This window comes from Scyliorhinus canicula, chromosome 11 (genome assembly GCF_902713615.1).
Source record: "Scyliorhinus canicula chromosome 11, sScyCan1.1, whole genome shotgun sequence".
Lineage (NCBI taxonomy): Eukaryota > Metazoa > Chordata > Chondrichthyes > Carcharhiniformes > Scyliorhinidae > Scyliorhinus > Scyliorhinus canicula.
This window is the reverse complement of record NC_052156.1, coordinates 33,365,852-33,388,442: the sequence shown is the minus strand read 5'-3', so window position 1 is coordinate 33,388,442 and position 22,591 is coordinate 33,365,852. Positions and strand designations below refer to the sequence as shown.

Genomic DNA, 22,591 nt, shown 5'->3' with positions numbered 1-22,591 from the left:
CGACCCGTTCTACTTCGTTCCCATTGATGTAGACAGGGGCATGTTCTCCACTACACTTCCTGAATTCGATGACAATCTCCTTCGTTTTGTTGACATTGAGGGAGAGATTATTGTCATCGCACCAGTTCACCAGATTCTCTATCTCATTCTGTACTCTGTTTCGCATTGTTTGAAATCCGACCCACTACTGCTGGATTGTAAGGCAGAACAAGACCAGCAGCGCGGGTTCAATTCACGGAATGGGGGCTTTTCGCAGTAACTTCATTGAAGCCTACTTGTTACAATAAGCTATATTATTATTATTATTATCAACTGTGGTGTCGGACAATGGAGTACTGGTGGTCCACCTCGAGAATGGCATGCACCCACCGCTGCCCCTCTACCCTTCAGATTTATCCCAATGCATCTTGAAGAGATTATCATTCCCCCAATGTCCACTTTCAGGGCTTCCTTAGAGCTTGGAAGACGAGACCACATTGTTTCTGTTAACTTCAACATACTCCCCAATGGTGAAGGATATATACTCACAAAATCTCTTATCCATGAGCAAAGCTGTGTCCAATCGCCTCGGGGGTCGCTGAGAGCCCAGCTCCACTGTCAGGTCCACAAAATGCGGAGCATGATCCGGGATAACGAAGGCTGCCCTCCCCAGGAAGACACCTATCCACCAAAATGAAGTAAATCCTGGAGCAGACCCAATGGACGTGGGAAAAAAAGAAAACCCCTTAGCCCTTGGATACACGAATCTCTATGGGTTTGACACCCCCCCCCCCCCCCCCCCCCCCCCCCGGAGACTCGAGTCTCCGCTTCGAGTCTTCACTTCCTACATTGAATTCTTTGAGGATGTGAGACACATTGATGATGGTCGGCAGTGGATGTGGTGTATATGGATTTCAGGAAGGGATTTGATATGTTCCTCATGATAGGCTCATTCAGAAAGTCAGAGACCATGGGATACAGGTAAATTTGGCTGGCTGGATACAGAATTGGCTGACGAAAAGAAGGCAGCGAGTGGTAGTGGATGGAAAATATTCCGCCTGGAGGTTGGTGACCAGGGGTGTCCCACCGGGATCTGGTCTGGGACCTCTGCTCTTTGTGGTTTTTATAAATGACTTGGATGAGGAAGTGGAAGGGTGGGTTAGTAAGTTTGCTGATGACACGAAGGTTGGTGGAGTTGTAGATAGTGTTGAGGGCTGTTGCAGGTTCCAACAGGACATTGGCAGAATGCAGAGCTGGGCTGAGAAGTGGCAGGTGGAGTTCAACCTCGATAAATGTGAAGTGATTAATTTTGGATGGTCGAATTTGAATGCTGAATACAGGGCTAAAGGCAAGATTCTTGGAAGTGTGGAGGAACAGAGGGATCTTGGGGTCCACGTGTAGGAGCGGTTTCAAGACCTGTGTATTGAGTCAGCTTCCACGTGAGGTTATTCCCTGTGGCTCAACTCCGTACAGAGAGGAAAAAAATGCAACAACGACCTGGACAAGATGGCTATTTAATCAAGCTTGTTACGTGTACACGGAGAACAGACCTGGATGTCTGCCAAGATCTATTCTGCCGAACAAAGGCCTGAACATAGTACTTATACAATTTTCAAAAATGAATGGCCCACCCCAGTTGGAAGCGATCCAATCCCTGAAGCTGCTACATTTAAACTTAGCCAATAGAATTGCAAGCAATGTTTAAATTTCACCCAATAGAATTGCAAGCAGCACACGATTGATCCTCATCCTGACAGCTATGCTTACTAGTAATTTGCTGTGCATTCATGTCTGTGAAAAGCAGGACAGCAAAACCCGCATCCTGCATTGTTTCACAAAGACAAAGTGCCCGCGCCCTCATGAGCGCCGTCGCGTTTCACGATGGCGCGAACAGGGCCCGGGCACAACCTATTCTGGCCCCCACAGGGGGCCAGCACGGCACTGGAGCGGTTCACGCCACTCCAGCGTCCTTGCGCGGCGCCAAATGGGTGCCGTGCCAACCCACACATGTGGAGTTGGGGCAGCTCAATCCTGCGCATGCGCAGTTGGGGAACTTCATATGCGCGCCGGCCCGGACGCAATATGGCATGAGCGTTCAGGGGCCGGCCGCGGCAGAATGTAGACCCGGGGGGGGGGGGGGGGGGGAAGAGGCCGGCCCGCCGATTGGTGGGCCCCGATCGCGGGCCAGACCCCTACGGAAGCCCCTCCCGGTGAAGGAGCCCCCCCCCCCCGAGCGTTACCGCAGAGTTCCCGCCGGCAGCGACCAAGGGTGGATGGCGCCGGTGGGACCCTGTCGTGTCAGAGCGGCCGCTTGGCCCATTCGGGCCGGAGAATCGCCGCCCGCCGTTTGCGGCGATTCTCTGAGTGGCCCGGTGCAATTTGCGCTGCGCTGGTTTCGGGGGGGGGGGGAGAATCGTGTGCGGGGGTCGGGGCGGTGTGGTGCGATTCGCACGGCGCCCCGGCGATTCTCCCACCCGGCGGGGGGGTGGGTGGAATACCGCCCAAGATATCAGTAGTGACGTCCTTCTGGACAAGTTAGCTATCCAAAATCCCAATTGATTACTTATTACTGCTATGTCCTAAAAATGCATGTTTAATGATTAATAATGATTACTCAGTTCTATAATTCATCTCAATCCATAATAAAGTAATTCAGTTTTAAGAGGTATCATCGCTGAACCACGTACATAGATTCCTCAAAGTTGCCACCCAGGTTGATAGGGTTGTTAAGAAGGTGTATGGTGTGCTGGCTTTCATTAACAGGGGGACTGAGTTTAAGAGTCGCAAGGTTTTGCTGCAGCTTTATTAAACCCTGGTTAGACACCACTTGTGTCCAGTTTTGGTCGCCTCATTACAGGAAGGATGCAAATGCTTTGGAGAGGGTGCAGAGGAGATTTACCAGGATGCTGCCTGGAATGGAGGGCATGTCTTATGAAGAATGGTTGAGGGAGCTAAAGCTTTTCTCACTGGAGCAAAGAAGGAAAAGAGGTGACATGATAGAGGTGTACAAGGTATTGAGAGGCGTGGGTAGCCAGAGACTTTTCCCCAGGGCGAAGATAGCTGTCATGAGGAGACATAATTTTAAGGTGATGGGAGGAAGGTATAAAGGAGATGTCAGAGGTAGGTTCTTTACGCAGAGAGTGGTGGGTGCATAGAATGCACTGCCAGCGGAGGTGGTGGAGTCAGAGTCATTCGGGACATCTAAGCGACTCTTGGACAGGCACATGGACAGCAGCAAATTGAAGGGGTGTAGGTTAGGTTTATCTTAGATTAGGATAAATGGTCGGCACAACATCGTGGGCCAAAGGGCCTGTACTGTTCTATGTTCTGTCAATGGAGTCTCTGGAGGCAAGGTCTCAGCGCCCAATGACCAGTTGAAGGGCAACTGAGCCCGCCCTAGGAGGAGCGATGGTTACTTGATGAGTTATCAGGAACTTTGGACTATAGGCCAATGCATCTTAAGTTGGGGCGATAATCACTTGATGGGGTATCAGGAACTGTGGACAATAGGCCAATGCATCTCAAGTATATAGAACATAGAACATACAGTGCAGAAGGAGGCCATTCGGCCCATCGAATCTGTACCGACCCACTTAAGCCCTCACTTCCATCCTATCCCCGTAACCAAACAACCCCTCCTCACCTTTTTGGTCACTAAGGGCAATTTATTATGGCCAATCCACCTAACCTGCACGTCTTTAGACTGTGGGAGGAAACCGGAGCACCCGGAGGAAACCCATGCAGACATGTGGAGAACGTTCAGACTCTGTACAGACAGTGACCCAGCAGGGAATCGAACCTGGGACTCTGGCGCTGTGAAGCCACAGTGCTATCCACTTGTGCTACCATGCTGCCCGATAGTAGGAGCGATAATTACTTGATAGGTTATCAGGGGCTGCTCCATTCATGCCCCAGCAGCCTGTCTGAGTTCTGTATATTTGGATTCTGCAGGCTTCTTGCTGGAGCGGCCTGTGGTTTTAGTTCAAAGTGCCCAATTCTTTAATTTAGGATATCCAATTTAATCGGCCTTAAAACAAGGCCCAGATTGTATTACCACAGCACTCCATACTCAAAGTACTTCCTCCTAACCAGAGAAACCTGTCAAGGGTGCCCTTTGACTCCGCTCTCTTTTGCTTTGGCAATAGAACCCCTGTCCATAGCCTTAAAGTCATCAACACTGTAAAAGTGTATCCATTAGCTGGTGTGGAACACCATGTGACCTTATATGCTGATGATCTCCTATTCTATGTTACTAACCCTGTTGCTTGTGCTGACAATGTAACGAATATTCTCAGCACTTTGGCTCATCCTCTGGCTGTAAATTGAATATCAACAAAAGTGAATGTTTCCTGGTCAACTCTACTGTCAGACAAATACCCCCAGGAGCTTTGCTGTTCTGTATATCTGTTGCTGGTTTTCATTACTTAGATGTGAACATAACAGATTCTCTTGCATCTCTTCATAAAACAAGCATTACAAACCTGGTTACCAAAATAAGATCAGATTTACAGCGCTGGGATAGTTTGCCTCTTTCCTTAGCTGGTTGAATTCAACCTATAAAAATAAACATCTTGCACAGGTTCTTGTTTATTTTTCAATATCTTCATATCTTTTTACCTAAATAATTTTTTGTTATGTAAACCAGCTGATTTCAACATTTATCTGGGTAGGCAAACACCCAGAACCTGTAGAGCGATACTTCGGAGAAGCAGATTATCTCCCGAGGGATAGTTGGGATGGTGGACTAACATTACCTACTTACTGTACTATTAGGCTGTCAATATTCAAATGATTTTAATATGGTGTCATGATCCAAGTATAAACTGGTGTCTTTTGGAAGCGCATTCCTGTAGTTCATCCTCTCTTCCTGCCTTAATTTTTGATCTGCTATCCTTATCTCCTTCTAAATCCACACCAAACCCCGATTTGATTTCTACTTAAAAACTATGGAAACGATTTCATCAACATTTTAAACTTATCACTCCTCTATTGAAACAACCACTTCTTCTTGCCTTCCAAGCTTGACCCGGCGTTTGTCTTGCGGAGGGAGAGGGGTCTCGAATGTTTTACTGATCTGTTTGTAGATGGGACCTTTGCCAGTTTCAGTGAATTTGCTACCAATTTTAATCTGTCTCAATCTAGTCTTCACTGCTATTTTCCAGCCCATAGTTTTATTCACCCTCATTTCACATCCTTTCCTCAACTACCTCTAAACACACAATTGGGAGAGATTTTGTCACTGCCCTGAACTCGCAGAGGTCTTACCTCAAGACTGTATGATCTCATGCTATCCTCTGGACCCTCTCCTCTTTACAAGATAAGAGATGTCTGGAGGGCAGAACTTGGGTTTGAACCTATAGATGACTGGTGGGAGGAAGCCCTTCTTAGGGACATTGCCACGTCCTCTAGTTGTGACAATTGGAACATTTTAGGAATATTGGCTGATAAATATTGGAACAATTTAAGGGTTAAAGCCCGGGGTTAGACTATGTTGGTTTAATAATAATTTGTTTTTAGAGCCTGGATGGTTTTAGCAGCCAGCAGATGAAATTCACAATGGAATGTATTTTTCAGTCGAGGCTAATGGACTGTGGTTTGAGTGGGGAGATCCCTCGGGAGATAATGTGCTTTTGTAGTCTGCAGAGAGATTTTTTTTTAGCTTGGGGCGATGAGGTCATTCCTGAGTGGAGCCAAAGGATGCAGAGAGACATTTGGAGAAGCTGTGGTTTGGAGAAAAGGCTTTTGGAAATGAATTCTGATCTGGCAATCTTGTGTTTTTAGAACAAAGATAAAGGCAGCTTTCTTTCCCAGTTGGATAGGGAAAAGCATTATAATATTTTAAAAGCAGAACATTCTTGTCTGAAGACAAGAGGCTGAAACAACCGAGATGAAGCAGCTATTTGAAGATATTCAGCCAGAGTCTGAAGAGGTTCTAACAAGAGCCAGAACCTGTTCTCTACCACAAGTATTATTCTATGCCCTGTAATTTTTAAGCTGGATTAAGAGCTGTATGTTTATTTTCATGTTGTTTAATGGGAAATTGTATAGTTTTGTTCAGGGGTAATTGTAAGATTTTTTTTCGGGTGTGAAGTTAAAAGTTTAGTTTTCTTGAAGGTTTTGGTTTAGAAATACCCAAGTCCTATTTTTTCATGCTATCACTTCTGGGGCGAATCATTTTTTCCGCACAGTCTTAAAATAAACTAAAATATTGGGGTTTCAGTCCAGTGTCCTAGCCACTGATCTGGGATCATAATACAGAGCTCGGTTAAGCTTAATTCAATTCAACGTTTTGCACAGAATTCCCTTCACCAAGGCCAGAATTAGCAATTTTTTTTTCAAACGTAAATAACAAATGCGATAGGTGTTTACCTGCCCCTGCAGAGATTACCACATGTTCTGGTCTTGCTCAAAGCTGGCTGATTTTTGGTCACTCTTTTTTGACACTCTCTCCAAACCCTGAGATATTGATTTAGATTTTAGATTTAGATTTATTGTCACGTACACCGACGTACAGTGAAAAGTATTGTTCTGCATACAGTCCAGGCAGACTGTTCCATACATAGGAGATACAGTGTAAATACAGACAGACATCGGGTGAAGCATACAGTGCTATCACAGTAAAGAAGGTGCGTATTGATTTACAGCCTTGTCCTTTGATAGCCATATTCTGAGTTTCATCTGAACTGGCTGGACTTACTAAGACTAAGGCAAATGTCATTGCATTCGCTTCACTTATAGCCCGCACACGGATTCTATTAACTTGGAAGACCCCCAAGCCACCCACTGTTTCATTCTGGTTAGAAGAATTTTCTTTATTTGGAGAAAATTAGATGTGCTACAAGAGGATCTACTCAGAATTTTTATCGTAGATGGCAGCCTTATTGACTTTTAAATTATATCTTTTGGATATTTTTTGTTTGTGTGTGTTTATTTGTATACTGTGGGGGAGTTGCTTCATTGTATCACACTTTTTCGTCAGCTCCTTACCTCCCATTGATAACCAATAAAATTAAATTTAAAAAAAATTTAATGTGATCTCATTCAAATATGCAAGATTGTGAAGTGTCTTAACGATAGACAACGAGAAGTTGTTTCCCCTGGCTGGGGAATCTAAAACATGGCTACAGCTTCAGGATAAGATGTCCATCATTCCGAACTGAAATGAAATTTCACTGAGGGTTGTGAATCTGTGGAATTGTCTACGCTAGAGGATTGTGAATGCTCCATGGTTGAGTATAATCAAGACTGAAATTGAATAGGGATGCAATTCAACGGCCACACTGTGGCCGAAAAGCATCTTGCCGCGGCGAGCGTGGCCATTGTAAGCCGGGAGACCCTGCTTTTTTGTGCACATGCTCGAACCAGGGCTGCCCGGCGTTGGGGATCTTTCTCATAGTGCATTCGACTGCGGGGGAGGTCGGGGACTGTTTCAGGGGTCTCGGAGATCGCTTGCTACAACAGGTTTCCAGCAAGCAGAGCTCCCCACTGTACAAAATAGGGCTATGTGCGACCTCAGCCACGCCCTCCCCATTCAGATCCCTTGTTCAACGCGGGTCACTGCAAGTGCCGGGAAACATGCGGCTAAACACGCTTGCTCGGGGACTTTTTTCCCTTTTGGAAGAATCGCACCCTAGATTTTTGACTCTCTCAGGGAATCGAGATTTGGGGAGCAGGCAGAAAAATAGAATTCAGCTAGAAGATCAGCCATGAGCACATTAATAATATTAAGTGGCGGTGCAGTCTCACGGGGTTGCATGGTTTGTTATTTTGTAAGACAGATCATTTATAATGATTGAAATATTAATATTCCTGTTTTTTATATTGGTGAATACACACATAATGACATTACATAATAGAGTCATAACCTAAATGAGTTACGTTTTCATGCACAGAAATTGCCTGATGGTGTTTAGTGGACTACAGCCTTGTTTGTTTCTCATATAATTAATGGATTTTAAAACAAATCTAATTTGGCCTCATCACTGCCTTTATATTGCAGCTACATAAATTATTAATTCTTTGTTTTTTTTGCACTTATTAAAATATAGCAATGTGATTAAAGTAGAAGTATAATGTGTGGGAGAGGCAATGCTGTCGATATACCCAAATATGCGGTGAGCACTGTTGCTCCACAGCGCCAGGGTGATAGATCTACCATGCAGTTTCAATAGCACTTTGCGATTACTGGAACTCAATAGAAATTTAAGTTAAAACTTCTCAGGTGCAAATAAGAATTGTTTTATTTGTCTTCTATTGATTACAATTGAAAGTCATTTAAAAGGCAATTCGTAGACAATTTGAAGCTTTCAAAGAATCACAGAAATGATCTTCTTGCTTAGGCAAACACCTCGCAATAACTTTAGAAGTCAAAGTATGAAAATGAAATATGAAGACAGGGAGACAGTGAATAGTTCAGATCAAAGTATAGATGATTCAGCGCCATCTAAAAATGGCCAAACAAAACTTCACAGCTATACTGTTTCATATTTGTCTTTAGCCATCTAATTACACCCCAATATAATCCTAATTGGTTTGGGTTAGACTCAAAACACATCTGATTTGACGGCAAGCCGTCCATCTTTAATATGCAACATTAGTTCTAATTGTTTTGTGTCTGCATACTTGTGTATGTTAAGGAATGCAATATTGTGCTGCTATCAAGACCAGTTTGAACTGGTCTTTTGCTGACTTAGCTGTTATAACAATGGAGCCTTCATGTTAATGTATCGTTGCTATGCTGTTGCTATACAGCCTGCCCTGCCCATGGACACTGTCTTGAAAAATGTATTCATTAGTTCAGTTAAAGTGTTTGTTTTAATCTCTACTGCTTTTGCATGTATCTGGTTCTTTTTCTGTTTCTGTTGTTTTTATGTTGTACTGGCTTGCTAGAATAATGGAGTAAAGTAAATTATGCTGTGTTGTGCTGTTTTGTAAGCTGTAAATTTTGAGATGACCTGAGATTATGAGTGTTGAAATCCTTAATGTAAAATGGGTAAAACTGGGGCTTAATATTTATTCTAAATAGCTATCTTTTACCTATTAGGTGTGTTAGGAAATAGTTGACTTCTACACAGGGTCTCTGGTTCGATTCCCGCTTGGGTCACTGTCTGTGCGGAGTCTGCACGTTCTCCCCATGTCTGTGTAGGTTTCCTCCGGGTGCTCCGGTTTCCTCCCACAAGTCCCAAAAGACGTGCTTGTTAGGTGAATTGGACATTCTGAATTCACCCTCAGTGTATCCAACCAAGCGCCAGACTGTGGCGACTAGGGGCTTTTTACAGTAACTTCACTGCTTCACTGCAGTGTTAATGTAAGCCTACTTGTGACAATAATAACGTTTATTATTATAATGGCTGATTTTTTGTAAAGGTTGACTCCTGGCTTTTGGGCAAAAGATCCAAACTCTTACCACCCACTCTTCGTGGATCAAATCATACAACAGTACATCATCAAAGGTGGTTGTGTCTAAGAGTGGTAAGCCTTTGGGTCTCCTTCTTTAGCACCATGTCAGCGATTCTTAACATTGATCTGGACAAGGGAGCCTTGTCCATTGGTGGCCATTTTCGGGATATCGGACTCGATGGGGCTGCACACCGGGGTGAAGGCCAATGTTCTTGCCTTTTCGTTGTTGATAGCCCAGAAGTGTGTTCTATTGGGGTGGAGATCTTACGCTCCACCCAGTGTCTCGGCCTGGTTGGGTAACCTCATAGAATTTTTATTTCTGGAAAAGGTCAAGTACACCGTTCGGGGGTCGGTGGAGGATTATACCTGAGGTGGCAGCCATTCATTTCCTATCTTAAAGAGTTAACCCGATCAGCTGTTAATAGAGAGGGGGGTAGTTATTATTATTGGGGTAGGTTATTTTTGCCAGTATTTGGGTGGGACTTATATGGTCGGTTGTTTAGTTTATTTTTTGTTTTTGTGATAATATTCTGTGTAATATTCATTTTCTGAGCTGTTTGATGTTGATGGTTATAAATGAAACTTTTCAATAACAATATATATATTTTTAAATGAAAATCACCAGAATGGACTCTATTTCTCATGGATATGAATCTTTGCAAATAAATTAGGCACTGCAGATTTCAAAGCCAACCCTGGATGGTGTACCAGGTTTATGAAGAGAAACAATTTCATCCTGTAGTCGAAGACCAAGATTTCAAAGCGTCTCGCAGCAGAATTTGATTACAGGCATATCACATTTCAGCACTTTAGAATCAAACATCGACTAAAAATTTGATACAGATTGGCCTGTACTGGGAATGTGGGTGAGACTCCCATGAGTTTTGACATCCCAGCCAATCAGACTGTGAACAAAGTGGGAGAGGAAGTAATGTTAGTGAGGCCAATTGACCATGAAAAAACTGAATTAAATTGTAGATATGGCTTTTGTTTTTGGTGAATTTGATTAATTTAGCGTACAAAATTAATGTTAGTCTTTGTGGGGGTTTATTATTTATACATAAAAATTCAATAACAAGAATACATTTTGGCTACTTTTGGAGGTGGAATTGGCAGAGACAGCCTCTGACCTGGCAACACTACTATAATGAGATGATGGGATAGGGTGGATTTCTACCCCTCAAATGTTCTCATGTAAAAGCCAACCCCCTACCTTTTGGCTAAAAGTTTAGTCTCAGGAACTCAACTTTTACACAAGTGTGTATGGTAAGTCCCATACTTCAAAATCTCCATATGTGGTCGATGATTAACCTTTTTTGTTATTATGGTTAGCAATTAATTTCATAGGAAATTCTGCACAGCAGCATTGGAGTGATCCAGGAAGTTGAATGCGAAGTGTTCCAGAGCCTCTGCTAAAACTACGCAGCTGGGATCAGTCAGTTCATGGGGTATTTTTCACCTTCGTAGCCTGGTTGGTAAACTAATGAACCAGATCACTCCCCTTGTTATAGAACTCACCAGATTTTCATTTTGACTGATCCACTTCACCAATTCACTGCCCAAACAGTAAGATGAAAGGTATCCTTGCAGAAAGTATTGTGCAGAGGAACACTATTTCCCTCATCATGTATATACCTGTGCTCTCTCTTCAACTAAAGCTTTCTGCTTGAATAATATTTCCCAAAATGTTTTATTAAATTCTTCAATTTTAAATAATTATCCAGTCTGCTACTGAATAATTTCACAGTCTTTGACTCATAACCACATACAGAAAAATATCCATGTTCCAATAATCATTTGTGTGAAAAATATTATTTCAATTTCCCACTCAACCCTAAGTTAACCCCATTTACCAAGAACTGGGAACAATCTTTACCATTTATCCCCTAAAACTCTGCCATAATTTTGAAAACAAAAATCAGACTGCCCCTGAACCTTATACACATCTGAGCAAAAGACAAATTCTTAACTATAATGACTCATTCTTGGCATCATAATGGTGAATCTTTATTGTATACTTTCTGTGTCTTTGAGGTCTGTGGTGTTCCAACTATGGCCTAACCAATGTCTTGCACCAATTCTAGTTAGAGGAGAAACTGTGTAATTGTTTGTCTGTATGGGACAGAAACAGTGACATCAGATTGAAATTATTCCTCTTTGCACTCTTTTCCAAAGAGATAAACCATGCATCAACGCTAAAATAACATCATGTGTACTCTACCCACTCATTTAATTCTGAATAGATTACGCAATTGAAGATTGAAGAATAGGCTCAAAGATTGAATAAATCTATCTTTCAATGTGAATTTCTATATATGAGACTGCATGACAATCCATTTTAGCTACTCGCTATACTTGGAAACTTCAGAACTACCTGTTAATGAAGCTCAAATATTCCAAAGTTGATCTTGGAAAAGGCCATTGTTAGAGCGGTGCCAGGGATTATTTTAGAATTCTTATGTTCTCATTATTTGTATATGCCTGTCAATAGGTGTGTGTTTTTGTAGATTTGATTGTTAACATCATCTGGTCAAGAGTTTTGTTAAAATTAATTGTAACCAATATTTTCATTTTGTTTTAGCGTGAACTAAATGTCAGAGAAGGAACTTGGGAAAGGATTCGTACAGAGAAGAATCCTTATGTATTGTGCAGTCTTATGTGGTCCTGGCTTGAGCAGTTGAAAGAACCTGTTATAAGTAAGGAAGATGTGGAATCCTTAGCACATAAATATATGGACCCCAATAAAGCTTTTTACTCACTGGGAAAGGTAATCTTCAGCATTTTTATTTTCATATCTATATATTCTAAATATTACCATAGTAAAATAAGTTTTTCACTAGCATTATTTTATTAAACCTATATATTGTACAGTTTAAACAGTTCTCACTAAGAAAAGAGGGAGAGAAGTACTCTGTTATGGGGTGTGACTCATCCATATTTAAGAATTAATTGGCTTTAATTTTGTAATGAATTTTTAAAATGTGATTATTTTGTGTGAAATGGAAATAATTGAATAACATAGTATAATCATGCATGGTTGTATTGTTAGCATAATCATCACTTACAGAGTGTTCTATCACTTTAAACAGGGCCAATATCAGACACTGCTTTGCATTATTGATTGTATGGCACAATTGCGTGACCTGCCATTTGATGTAGAAGATGCTATACTTACTCGGGCAATTAGAGCTTTTACTAAGGCAAGTACTGCATCTTGAAAAAAATTGAGAAAAACATTTTGATTGAATAGAACTGAAGAAGTTTGTTTTATTCCGATGTTCAATCCTGAATGTCTTTTCCAATTGCATGCAAATTAATCAAGAAGCTTTTCCCTTAATGTCCCTAAGTGTTTCCCATTCAATTAATTACTTCTGAAGTCAACTCACTATTATATTTGCTTAATATACCACAAATAGTAGTGAGATAATGACCAGTTATTTTTTTGTTGGTGTTAGCTGAGGAATAAACAATGGATCAAAGGTATACAGTTAGGAAAAAGTAGGATATCTGGTTTCAGATTACATGGTGACTGTAATCTGTTTCTCTGAAACATTTGTTACGTAAATTTGTCTCTGGTCATTGCTTTTCTTGCATCTTTTTATAACTTCTTCTGTGATATTTGTCTGAATGCTATCGCCCATCAAAGCAAGAACCCAATATGAAGACCATAACTTTTTGACCCCATTGTGCCAAGTTCTTTCGCCAGCAAATTATGTAGAGAAATGCCACAATGAGAAAAATCAGGGCCGTGACAACCCACTTGTATTCTGCTAGCTACAAAACTATTAAAACAATCTGCAATTGTTGCCTCGATGAGCACATGTGATATTGTGCTGGAGATAGACTTTTCTAAGATTTTGATGCCTTTCAGCTAAGAACTGAGCAAATAAACATGTGGACATACATGGATTTAATCAGGGAATCAAGTGGTGATCTTGCAAATGTTTTAAAGAACATCAAGAAATTATAAAGCAATCCCAGACTTAGATACCTTTACACAACTCCATATTACCAGATGGCCACTTTCTGGAAGAGAGGATTTTTTATTATTTCACAGGATGTGAACGTTGCTGGCTAGGCCAGCATTTATTGTCCATTGTTAATAGCCTTGAGAAAATGGCGGTGAAATGCATTCTTGAACCACTGCAGTCCATGTGGTAGAGGTGCACCCACAGTGCTGTTAGGGAGGCAGTTCCAAGATTTTGACACAGTGACAGTGAAGTATATAGTTCCGAGTCAGGTGTGTGGCCTGGAGGGGAACTTGTAGGTGGTGATGTTCCCATTTTGATCAATGTAGGAATTTCAGATATATTGTATTATATGTATTTGGTTCAGTAAGGGTTAAAAGCCTGGGTTAGTATGTGACAACTGTAGTATTGTTTTTAAAAATCCTGGCTTGCAAGCCAGTCAGGCTTTGTGGCTCCAAGAAGTGCAATTAAAGCATCATAAAAGTTGAGCGAATGGAATTTTGTTATGGAATGACTGTTCCCTGGGGAGTAGACATTGGGCGGGATTCTCCATCCGGCAGCCAGCCAATGGGGTTCCCATTGTGGGCACCCCCACGCCGTCGGAAAATCCGCGGGCGTGAGTGTGCTGCCGGTGAAATGGGTATCTTGCCAACGAAGAGACTAGCCCATTATGTTTAGCTTTAGTAACATGATGTAGTTCATGGGTGGAGCCAGGGGCTGAAGCAATTAGGGGTTTAAATTCAGTTTATTTCTGTCAGTGAACAGACTAGCAGTATCTCTCGAAGCAGTTTAGTTAAAAAACTTTTGCCTGTGACAGAATAGCAGTTTCTGAAAAGGCTGGCAGGCTAAACAGTAGTTTGACACAGGCAAGAATCTGCAAGCTGTTTCCTGGAGGATCTCTCATCATGGTTTTTCCAAGACAACTCTTCACAGCAAATATTCCTGGGTTGGCTAAATGTATTTAAAAGTGGACCTTGGCCTGAGATGTGTATTGCTTGAGTGGAGATAAAATACAGCAATTAGGAGTTAGTGTTTCATTGTTATTATTAAGCATTGTTTAATGGGTAATCGTAAGCTGTTTTCTTGTATGATGTTAAAGTTATTTGTGTTAGTAATATACCATATCCATATGTTAATATACCATATCCCTATTTTTGCGCAGAATCACTCTTGGAGCAAAGTAATCCTTTCTTTACAATCTTACAAATTAGATTAAATATTGGGTTTATATCCGGTTCTGTCCAAATATTGGGGTGCTGTCCAGATAGCAACTGTTGGGGTCTGGCCGGGGATTGTAATAAAATGGGAGGTTGGTCCGGGATCGTAATAAATTTGTGGGCTCCTTACCGGGATTTAAAAGTATAATTCCTTGTTTGTCTCGGGATTATTGAATTTAAAGACAGTGCGTATGTGTGGAACTGTTGCTTTCTTTCAAGTGTTGAAGTTTAAATAGGGAGTGACTGGATAATGGTGCTCACTGTTACAAATAAAATTCTGGGTGTGGTTGAGGTCACTCAGGCTGGTTTACAAAGGGTGGTTGGGTTTGGTAGACAATTGGCACTTGATTTTACCTGAAGGGGTAAGAAAGATGGAGATAGTACAAGTCATAGCTCAGCATTTAAATTTGCTGGCTATTTGCTGAATGTAACTGGATCTGCATATTGTTTCCACATCACTAAACTAAGGTATAGCCTTCAATCAAATGATCTGAGTGATTTTAGAAAAAGGATGTGTTGCTTTTGCAGCTGTTGTAATGGAGGATTACCTGATCACATGAAAATCTGTGAAAGGAGCAAACAACACGGGGCTTCCAGTGTGCACCATGGAGTAAGTGGTCACACAAAAGGCAGCTCCTGCCCAAGGTTACAAAAAAGAGCTCTTTTTTAAGCAATACGGTGTGGAATTTTGATGAAAAGGCGTAGGTGAATGTTGGAGGAGTACTTTCCCCCAGGAATGGTATGTTTCTTGGTTACCAGACCCGCAGAAACAGTGAAAGATTTGGCTGAAGCTACAGCAGAGACAAAAGCTTCTTCCAGCATGCAGGCGGGTGAAGGGAGAGCTTAAAGGCCTCAGGCTGACTTGAGGGCCTTTATGAAAGCTGAATTCTAGCAGCAGAGGGAACAACAGTGAAAAGATCTCACCAAGGCCATTAAAGAAGCGGTGACGGCTGACTTCCGGTGACGGCGGGCGGGAGGCAGCCGCGCGTTGGAAGGCTCCCATTCGGGAACGGCATTGTCGGGGATTGACGCCCGGTCCTAGGGGCAGCGAAGGCGGTGAAGGCCAGGGAGTTCGTCGGGGGGTGGAAAGGTCACCGCGGGGTCACCAAGGAAAGTGGAGGCTGGAGCATCAGGGGAGGCCACATTGCTTATGGCTGAAGAAATAACTAAGGTAATGGCTGCGGAATTCAAAAGGCAGTTTACAAAATACATGGAGACAATGAGGAAGGAGATGAGGGAGGTTTTGAGTGTGCTGGTGGAGGAGGCAATTTCCCCGGTGACGACGGCGGTGGCGAGTGCAGTGGCAGAGGTGCAGGAGCAAGGGGAGGCACTGAAGGAAGTGGAGGAGACATTATTGCAGCACAATGATCAACTTACCTCGATGGGGAAGGAGATGCAGAAGGTGATGGAGATTAACAAGGAACTGCGAGGAAAAATGGAAGACCTGGAAAACAGGTCCAGGCGACAGAATTTAAGGTTTGTTGGGCTGCCCGAAGGAGTTGAAGGGCCGAGGCCGACTGAGTATTTTGCCGCGATGCTGGCGAAAATATTGGGGGAGGGGGAGGATCCCTCCCGATATGAACTGGATCGGGCTCATCGGTCGTGGAGGCCTGTACCAAAGGCGAGTGATCCGCCAAGGGTAGAGACTCTGTGCTTCCGTAGGTACAGTGTGAAGGAGAAGGTCCTGTGCTGGGCCAAGCAGAAGCGGGTGGTGCAGTGGGCTGGAGCTGGTATACGTGTATACCAGGACTTTACAGTGGAGCTGGCGAGGAGGCGGGCTGCTTTCAACCGGGTGAAGAGGGCACTGTACATTAGCAAGGTGCAGTGCGGCATTGTAGATCCAGCGAAGCTGAGGGTGACTTACAAGCTCAAGGACTTTTATTTTGGAACGGCGGAGGCAGCGGAGGAGTTTGCGAAGGCAGAAGGACTGTGGCAGAACTGAGAAATTAAGAAATGACCATGTGCTGATGTAATCTCATGACTGTATTTTCTTTTTTTTTTGTTTGTTTGTTTCACTGCATGCTGGTGTATGGGCTACAGGAGCCAATGTTGTATATATTTGGACAAGGGAAGTGATGGGACTGTCACTCGAAGTGAGGGCTCTTTGGGGTGTAGGTGGATATGCGGGGTTTGTGCGCTAAAAGGGGGATTTGTGGGCTTTCCTAGGGTTGGGCAAGGGGGAAAGGGACCAGGGCGGGGGCCTCCACGCTGGCCGGTCTATGCCTGCCAGTGAACAGGAGTGAGGTGGGAGGAGGGGCTGCGGCCATCGGAGCCTGGCAGAACAGGGTCCAAGTGCTCTAGCCGGGATGGAAAGTTGGAGGGGAAGGAACCGAGGTTGGGGGAAGGAGTTTTACAAGAGGTAGTGGACGGGAGGAGTTGGGAAGGAGTGGGGGGGGGGGGGGGTTTACAACTCTTGGGTATCATGTACGGCACTCTTTCAGAGGTTGGACAGCGTTGAGTGTGTGTGTGTGTGTGTGGGGGGGGGGGGGGGGGGGGGGGGTGGACTCTATGGTGATTATGAGCGGTCCCAGACTCCTTTTTGTTTCTTTTTCTCCTTTGCTTTTTGTTTCCACCTTGGGATGGTTTGTTTTATTGGATGCATATATTGACAGGTGGGCCGTTGTTTGGGGTGGTGGGAGGATGGGATAGTTGTTATTGTTAAGGGGATTGATTTTGTATTTGTTACCGTTTACTGTTTGTGGGTGGGGTGTAAATTTTGGAGGAAAATGCGAAAATGGAGAATAAAAACATTTATTAAAAAAAAGGAGCAAACAACACACTCAATAGTGGAGCTAATGAAATCGTGGAGGTTCATGCGTCTATTCCTGACCTGTAATAAGGGGCTCAGCACAACAGAACAGTTATGGGGGCTACAATTCATTTGGGAGGGAACAGCCAACCAGGATTCCTGTTTCTGATTTCTGTACAGGAACCTCTGCCGAGTTGCACATTTGTTGGCATTGAATGACAACAATGTGATCCACTCTGCCATCAAAGTGTTTTCTGACATTCAATGTCAAAGCATGTACAGAAATCTCAGCTATAAAATCAATTTGTACACGGGAAACTGCATTTCTACAACTGGTCAATGCCAGGGCAGCAAGATGGCGCAGTGGTTAACACTGCTGCCTCACTGTGTTGAGGACCCTGGTTCGACCCCGGCCCTGGTCACTGTCCGTGTGGAGTTTGCACATTCTCCCCATATCTTCGTGGGTCTCGCCCCCACAACCCCAAAAGATGTGTAGAGTAGGTGAATTAGTCATGCTAAATTGCCCCTTAATTGGGAAAAAAAGAATTGAGTACTCTGAATTTGTTTTAAAAAACTATTCAATGCCTTCAGGTGGGTGAGGGAGGAGATTGAAAGAGGAAAACTTCAAAATAAAAAGAAAAAAAATTGATATGGTTGTCCCAATTGCTTAGCTTTCGTTAATAATTATTGTGTCTTGAATCTAACCTTATTGTGACTGACTGCCACAGGAGAGACAGGAACCTTTGCATTCGTATTTCTAAATTGTCATTTGGTTAATGTTAGGTATTTCTGTTTTTTTGTTTTCCCAGGTCAGTTTTGATGCTGATGAAGGTCCTAAGGTTTACAATACGCTCAAGACCATACTAAAGCCAATCTTAGAAGAAAAACAAGCAAAACTTGCAGATTGTGATGTTTCTAATAACTGTGCACAAAATGTAGATTTGCAGATTCACTGAGCAAGAATGTAAACCATTCACTTTTATCACTGTTCCTGTGATAATTCCCCAAAAGATAGGAACTACAGTGAGTATTTGAAAAGCTCTATATTGTAGAATAACGCACTATAATTAGGCAGTAAAAATTTAAATAAATTCCAGTATCACACATTTGATTGTTGACAGTGTATGTTTTATGAAAATTATAGTTTTGTTTTAAAAGAACAAGATATCCTAATGAAAAATACCCTGCTCTCAAACTTGCCCATTAAATATATGAACTGGCCACCAGCATTAAATGAGGTGTCAGAACAAATTGTTTAAAACCTGCCATGATTTTAAGTGCCAAATATTAATGTGGCAAGATGTTTTATTATTTTGAACACATTTACTGTTTACAGTCATATGGTATATTTTGTATAAATGTTTTTTATTTGTGAAATATTTATTTTATTGCTTTCCATGTCAAGTGTTTGTTTGTCTAATGCAGTAATCCAATGTTACATGAGAAATGAAAGTCTACTTGAAAAATGTAGGAAGAGAAAACTCTTGACAGTTTAGACTTTGTATGAACTTTTAATAAATGCATTACCCAGCAACTGTATTTTATACTAATGATTACATTCTTAGTGTATTTAAAACTTCAACAAAATATATGTAATTGAGATGTTAATAAATGCGTTTGAATTGTCTTTAGGTTGGAATACACCATGTGGCACTGAATTATTTATTACTGAGTTTGAATTATTCCCTAAGCATATTAAGTACCATTTAATTGGTATGATGGTTTGAACAGATAGCTCCCTATGTATTTTTCACAACTAAGCATGATGGAAATATGATGTTTATGAATTCAAACCCAATCTTAAAAAGTGCTGGTCAGCAGACTTTTGTGTGAGGAGATGTATGAAGATATTACCCTCTGGCATACCTATGTCATAGGAATGTTAATTTATAGAATATGAGCAATGTAAAATATTTCATAATGTTTCTATTGAAAGCATATGATCCTTTTGCAGCTTCAGTTTATTATGTGGGGCCTCATATTTTCTATAAATTCTTTAAAAATACAATTCTACCTGTTTCAACCACCAATATACGTAGTGTAATATGTTCAGAGAAGATGATGAAATGAAAAATCGCTTATTGTCACAAGTAGGCTTCAAATGAAGTTACTGTGAAAATCCCCTAGTCACCACATTCCGGCGCCTGTTCAGGAAGGCTGGTACGGGAATTGAACCGTGCTGCTGGCCTGCCTTGGTCGGCTTTCAAAGCCAGCGATTCAGCCCTGTGCTAAACCAGCCCCTATGGTTGTTCTTCTTAAAGTTAAAAGTGTAATTTTTGCACGAGTAAAAGTAGTTGTAAAACAAAAAAATTCCAATTTATTTAACTTGTGTGTAACTTTGGATAAATCAATCGCTTTTATCACCTTGACGATTGATTTATTCAATACTCTGCTGATCACCCCATCTATGAACTCCAGCCTATCTGCTTTGTGACCTGCAGATGATCCTACATATTCTTTGACCTTGCTGAGGAAGCTAGTTTTTTTTGCCCTGTGAATCAATTTTAAAGTACTTACCCTGTTTTCAGAACTTCACCATACCCTATCTGATAACATTTATGAGCTGCAATTCTGCACCATCTACTCCAATGACCCAAATAGCCTGTTCTTCACCACCTCCATTCCTCATTGCCTTCTTTCGTTCTTTGCAAAAAAAGCAAAGCAGTTGAATTTTCCTCCGAGGTAGATAACATTGGGCTGGATTCTCCGATTCTGAGGCTATTTCCCCACGCCGTTGTGGGAATGGCCAGAAAAAATAGCGTAAAACGGACACTGATTCCCCGTTTTGCTGGGGGCTAGCATGCCTGCAGCGTAGAGCATCTGGCTTTAGCTGCCGATATGGCCCGGAGAATTGCTGGGTCCGTAGCTGCGCATGTGCACAGTGGCAGCCTGCAGAGGCCGGGCCGTGCTACATGGCGCTGGCTGCTCGTGGACCCGGCCTGCAAAATAATTCCCCCCTTCGGCCGGCTCGCGTGCCCCGTACCACCGCCCTGCAGTGCCCCCAGCCCCTGATGAAGTGCCCCCCTACCCACGGATCGGCCCTCCCCCGACAGTGGCAGCGCTGGACTGAGTCCGCAGGCACCACGCCCAGATCCCAACGGATGAGACCACATGCGACCAACGCCGTTGGGAACTCGGCCGGTCGGGGACAGAACATTGGGAGGGGGCGGGCCTCAGGCAATGTCCTGAGTCCATTGATATGTGGCGCTGCATACAATCTGAGTCTGCCACTTTGGAGGGGGCGGCGCATTGCGAAAGCGGTGCCGCCCCACAATTTGGTCGGGTACTTTGATTCTCCGGCTGAGAATCCAGCCCACTGTGTCTCAGCTTGTTTCCTGGTCTGCCCTCAGTCGTCTTACTTTCTTTCAAAAGGAGTGAAGATGGATGTTTGAATAATTCTACATAATAAAACTATTCTACAGTTGGGGCCTTGATTTAGACTAATGTTTTTGCATTCCAAGAATTTTGACCTCCGTCAATTCTACTCCAGAATATGTGCTGTATCAATGTGGGATTTTTTTTTTCTTCGTCACAGGGAAACAAAAGATACAGATGGAGGAGGAGAACCACACCTCAACACCTATTCTTTCCCATAAACTGTAGCTCTTGATGATTTTGCTCATGAGCACAATTACCATGAGCAGATGTTCCCTCACAGTTGTTTGGGGGGATGCGGGCACGAAGATGGTGGGAGGTGGGCCAGAGCTGAAGTATTTCCAGCTGACATGATCTTGAATGGCATCATCCATAGTCAGTTCCAGGAAAATCTCCACTAACCAGGCTTACATAATCATGTGCAGACGTTTGTGGAATTATGTGTGAGTAACCTTTCTTTTGTTCATTTATGGGATGTGGGTGTCATTGGCTAGGCTAACATTTATTGCCGGTCCACAATTGCCCTTGAAAAGGCAGTGGTGAGCTGCCTTCTTGAACCGCCGCAAGCCATGTGATGTAGCTATACACACAGTGCTGTGAGGGAAGAAGTTTCAGGATTTTGACCCAGTAACAAGGGAGGGCAATATATTTCCAAGTCAGGATGGTGAGTGCTTTGGAGGGGAACTTTCAGGTGGTGGTCTTCCCACATGCCTGCTGCCCTTGTCCTTCTAGATTGGTAGCGGTCATGGGTTTGGAAGGTGCTGTCAAAGGACTCTTGGTGGGTTCCTGCAGTGCTTCGTGTAGATGGTACACGTTGCTGCGACCATGCAATTTTTGTGGGTGGATGGGGTGCCAAGCAAGTGCGCTACTATGTCTTGGATGACGTCAAGCTTCTTGAGTGTTATTAGAGCTGCACTCAACCAGGCAAGTGGAGAATATTCCTACACTCCCGACCTGTGCCTTACAGATGGTGGACAGGCCCTGGGGAGTCGAATGAGTTATTCGCTGCCAGATTCCTAGCCTCTGACCTGCCCTTGTATACACAGTATTTACGTGGCTAATCCAGTTCAGTTTCTGGTCAATGGTAACCCCCCAAAATATTGATAGTGGGGGATTCAGCAATGTTGCTGCCATTGAATGTCAAGGGGCAATGGTTAGATTTTATCTTGTTGGAGATGGCCATTGTCTGGCACTTGTGTGGCGTGAATGTTACTTGAACTTATCAGCCCCAAACCTGTATTTGGACATGGGCTGCTTCAGCATCTAGTATCTGAAAAATTCCAAATGGTTTTGAACATCATTGCTGTGGTATAAGAAGTTCAGAATCTAGAATATCTGCATTGTTTGTTTGCTTTGGTCAAATGGCTAATTCTATATGTGCATCTGACCTTAAACATCAGGTCAGCTAGATTCTCATTTCAGTGGTGTCTCAATTTCGGAGTTCTTGTTCTGATTTGTAAACTGGCAAAATTGGAATTGCACACTACAGTTTAGACTCTTGAGACCTGTTTTCCCAGCATCCCTGCATGAACATAACATCAAAGCATTCAAAATGCAAACTGAGATACAAAGATAAAAGCAAAAGAACCAAGCACACTTAGCAAGTCAAAGACAACACAAACAGGCAAGACAAAATCATAGATTCTCTGAATTCTCCGGCGCCGGGGTTTGGCGGGGGCGGGAATTGTGCCGCGCAGGTCGGGGGCAGTGCCCCCCCCCCCCCCCCCCCCCGGTGATTCTCCGCTCCGCGATGGGCCGAGCAGCTGCCCATTTTCGGCCGGTCCCGCCAGTGTAAATCAAACCAGTTCCGTACCGGTGGGACCTGGCTCTAAAGGCCTGCAGTGTCCTCGGGGCGGGAGGGGGGGGAGTTCTGGCCCCGGGCGGGCCCCCACGGTGGCCTGGTC

At 43.2% G+C, this 22,591-nt stretch overlaps 1 protein-coding gene across 16 annotated transcripts in view; it reads left to right on the top strand.

Annotated features, from left to right (window-relative positions):
- LOC119973993 (protein tyrosine phosphatase domain-containing protein 1-like) overlaps positions 1-18,939 on the top strand; it is a 202,304-nt gene extending 183,365 nt beyond the window's left edge. For 14 of the 16 annotated variants that reach the window (XM_038812744.1, XM_038812733.1, XM_038812737.1 and 11 more), the window contains 3 exons: positions 11,960-12,145; positions 12,468-12,578; positions 18,122-18,939. In XM_038812744.1, the coding sequence (XP_038668672.1) occupies positions 11,960-12,145; positions 12,468-12,578; positions 18,122-18,268 (444 nt within the window). In that variant the 3' untranslated portion in view covers positions 18,269-18,939. Of the gene's footprint in view, positions 1-11,959; positions 12,146-12,467; positions 12,579-18,121 lie in introns of those variants that run through there. The other 2 variants (XM_038812746.1, XR_005462429.1) reach the window with 2 other exon arrangements.
- Positions 18,940-22,591: the final 3,652 nt, after the last annotated feature.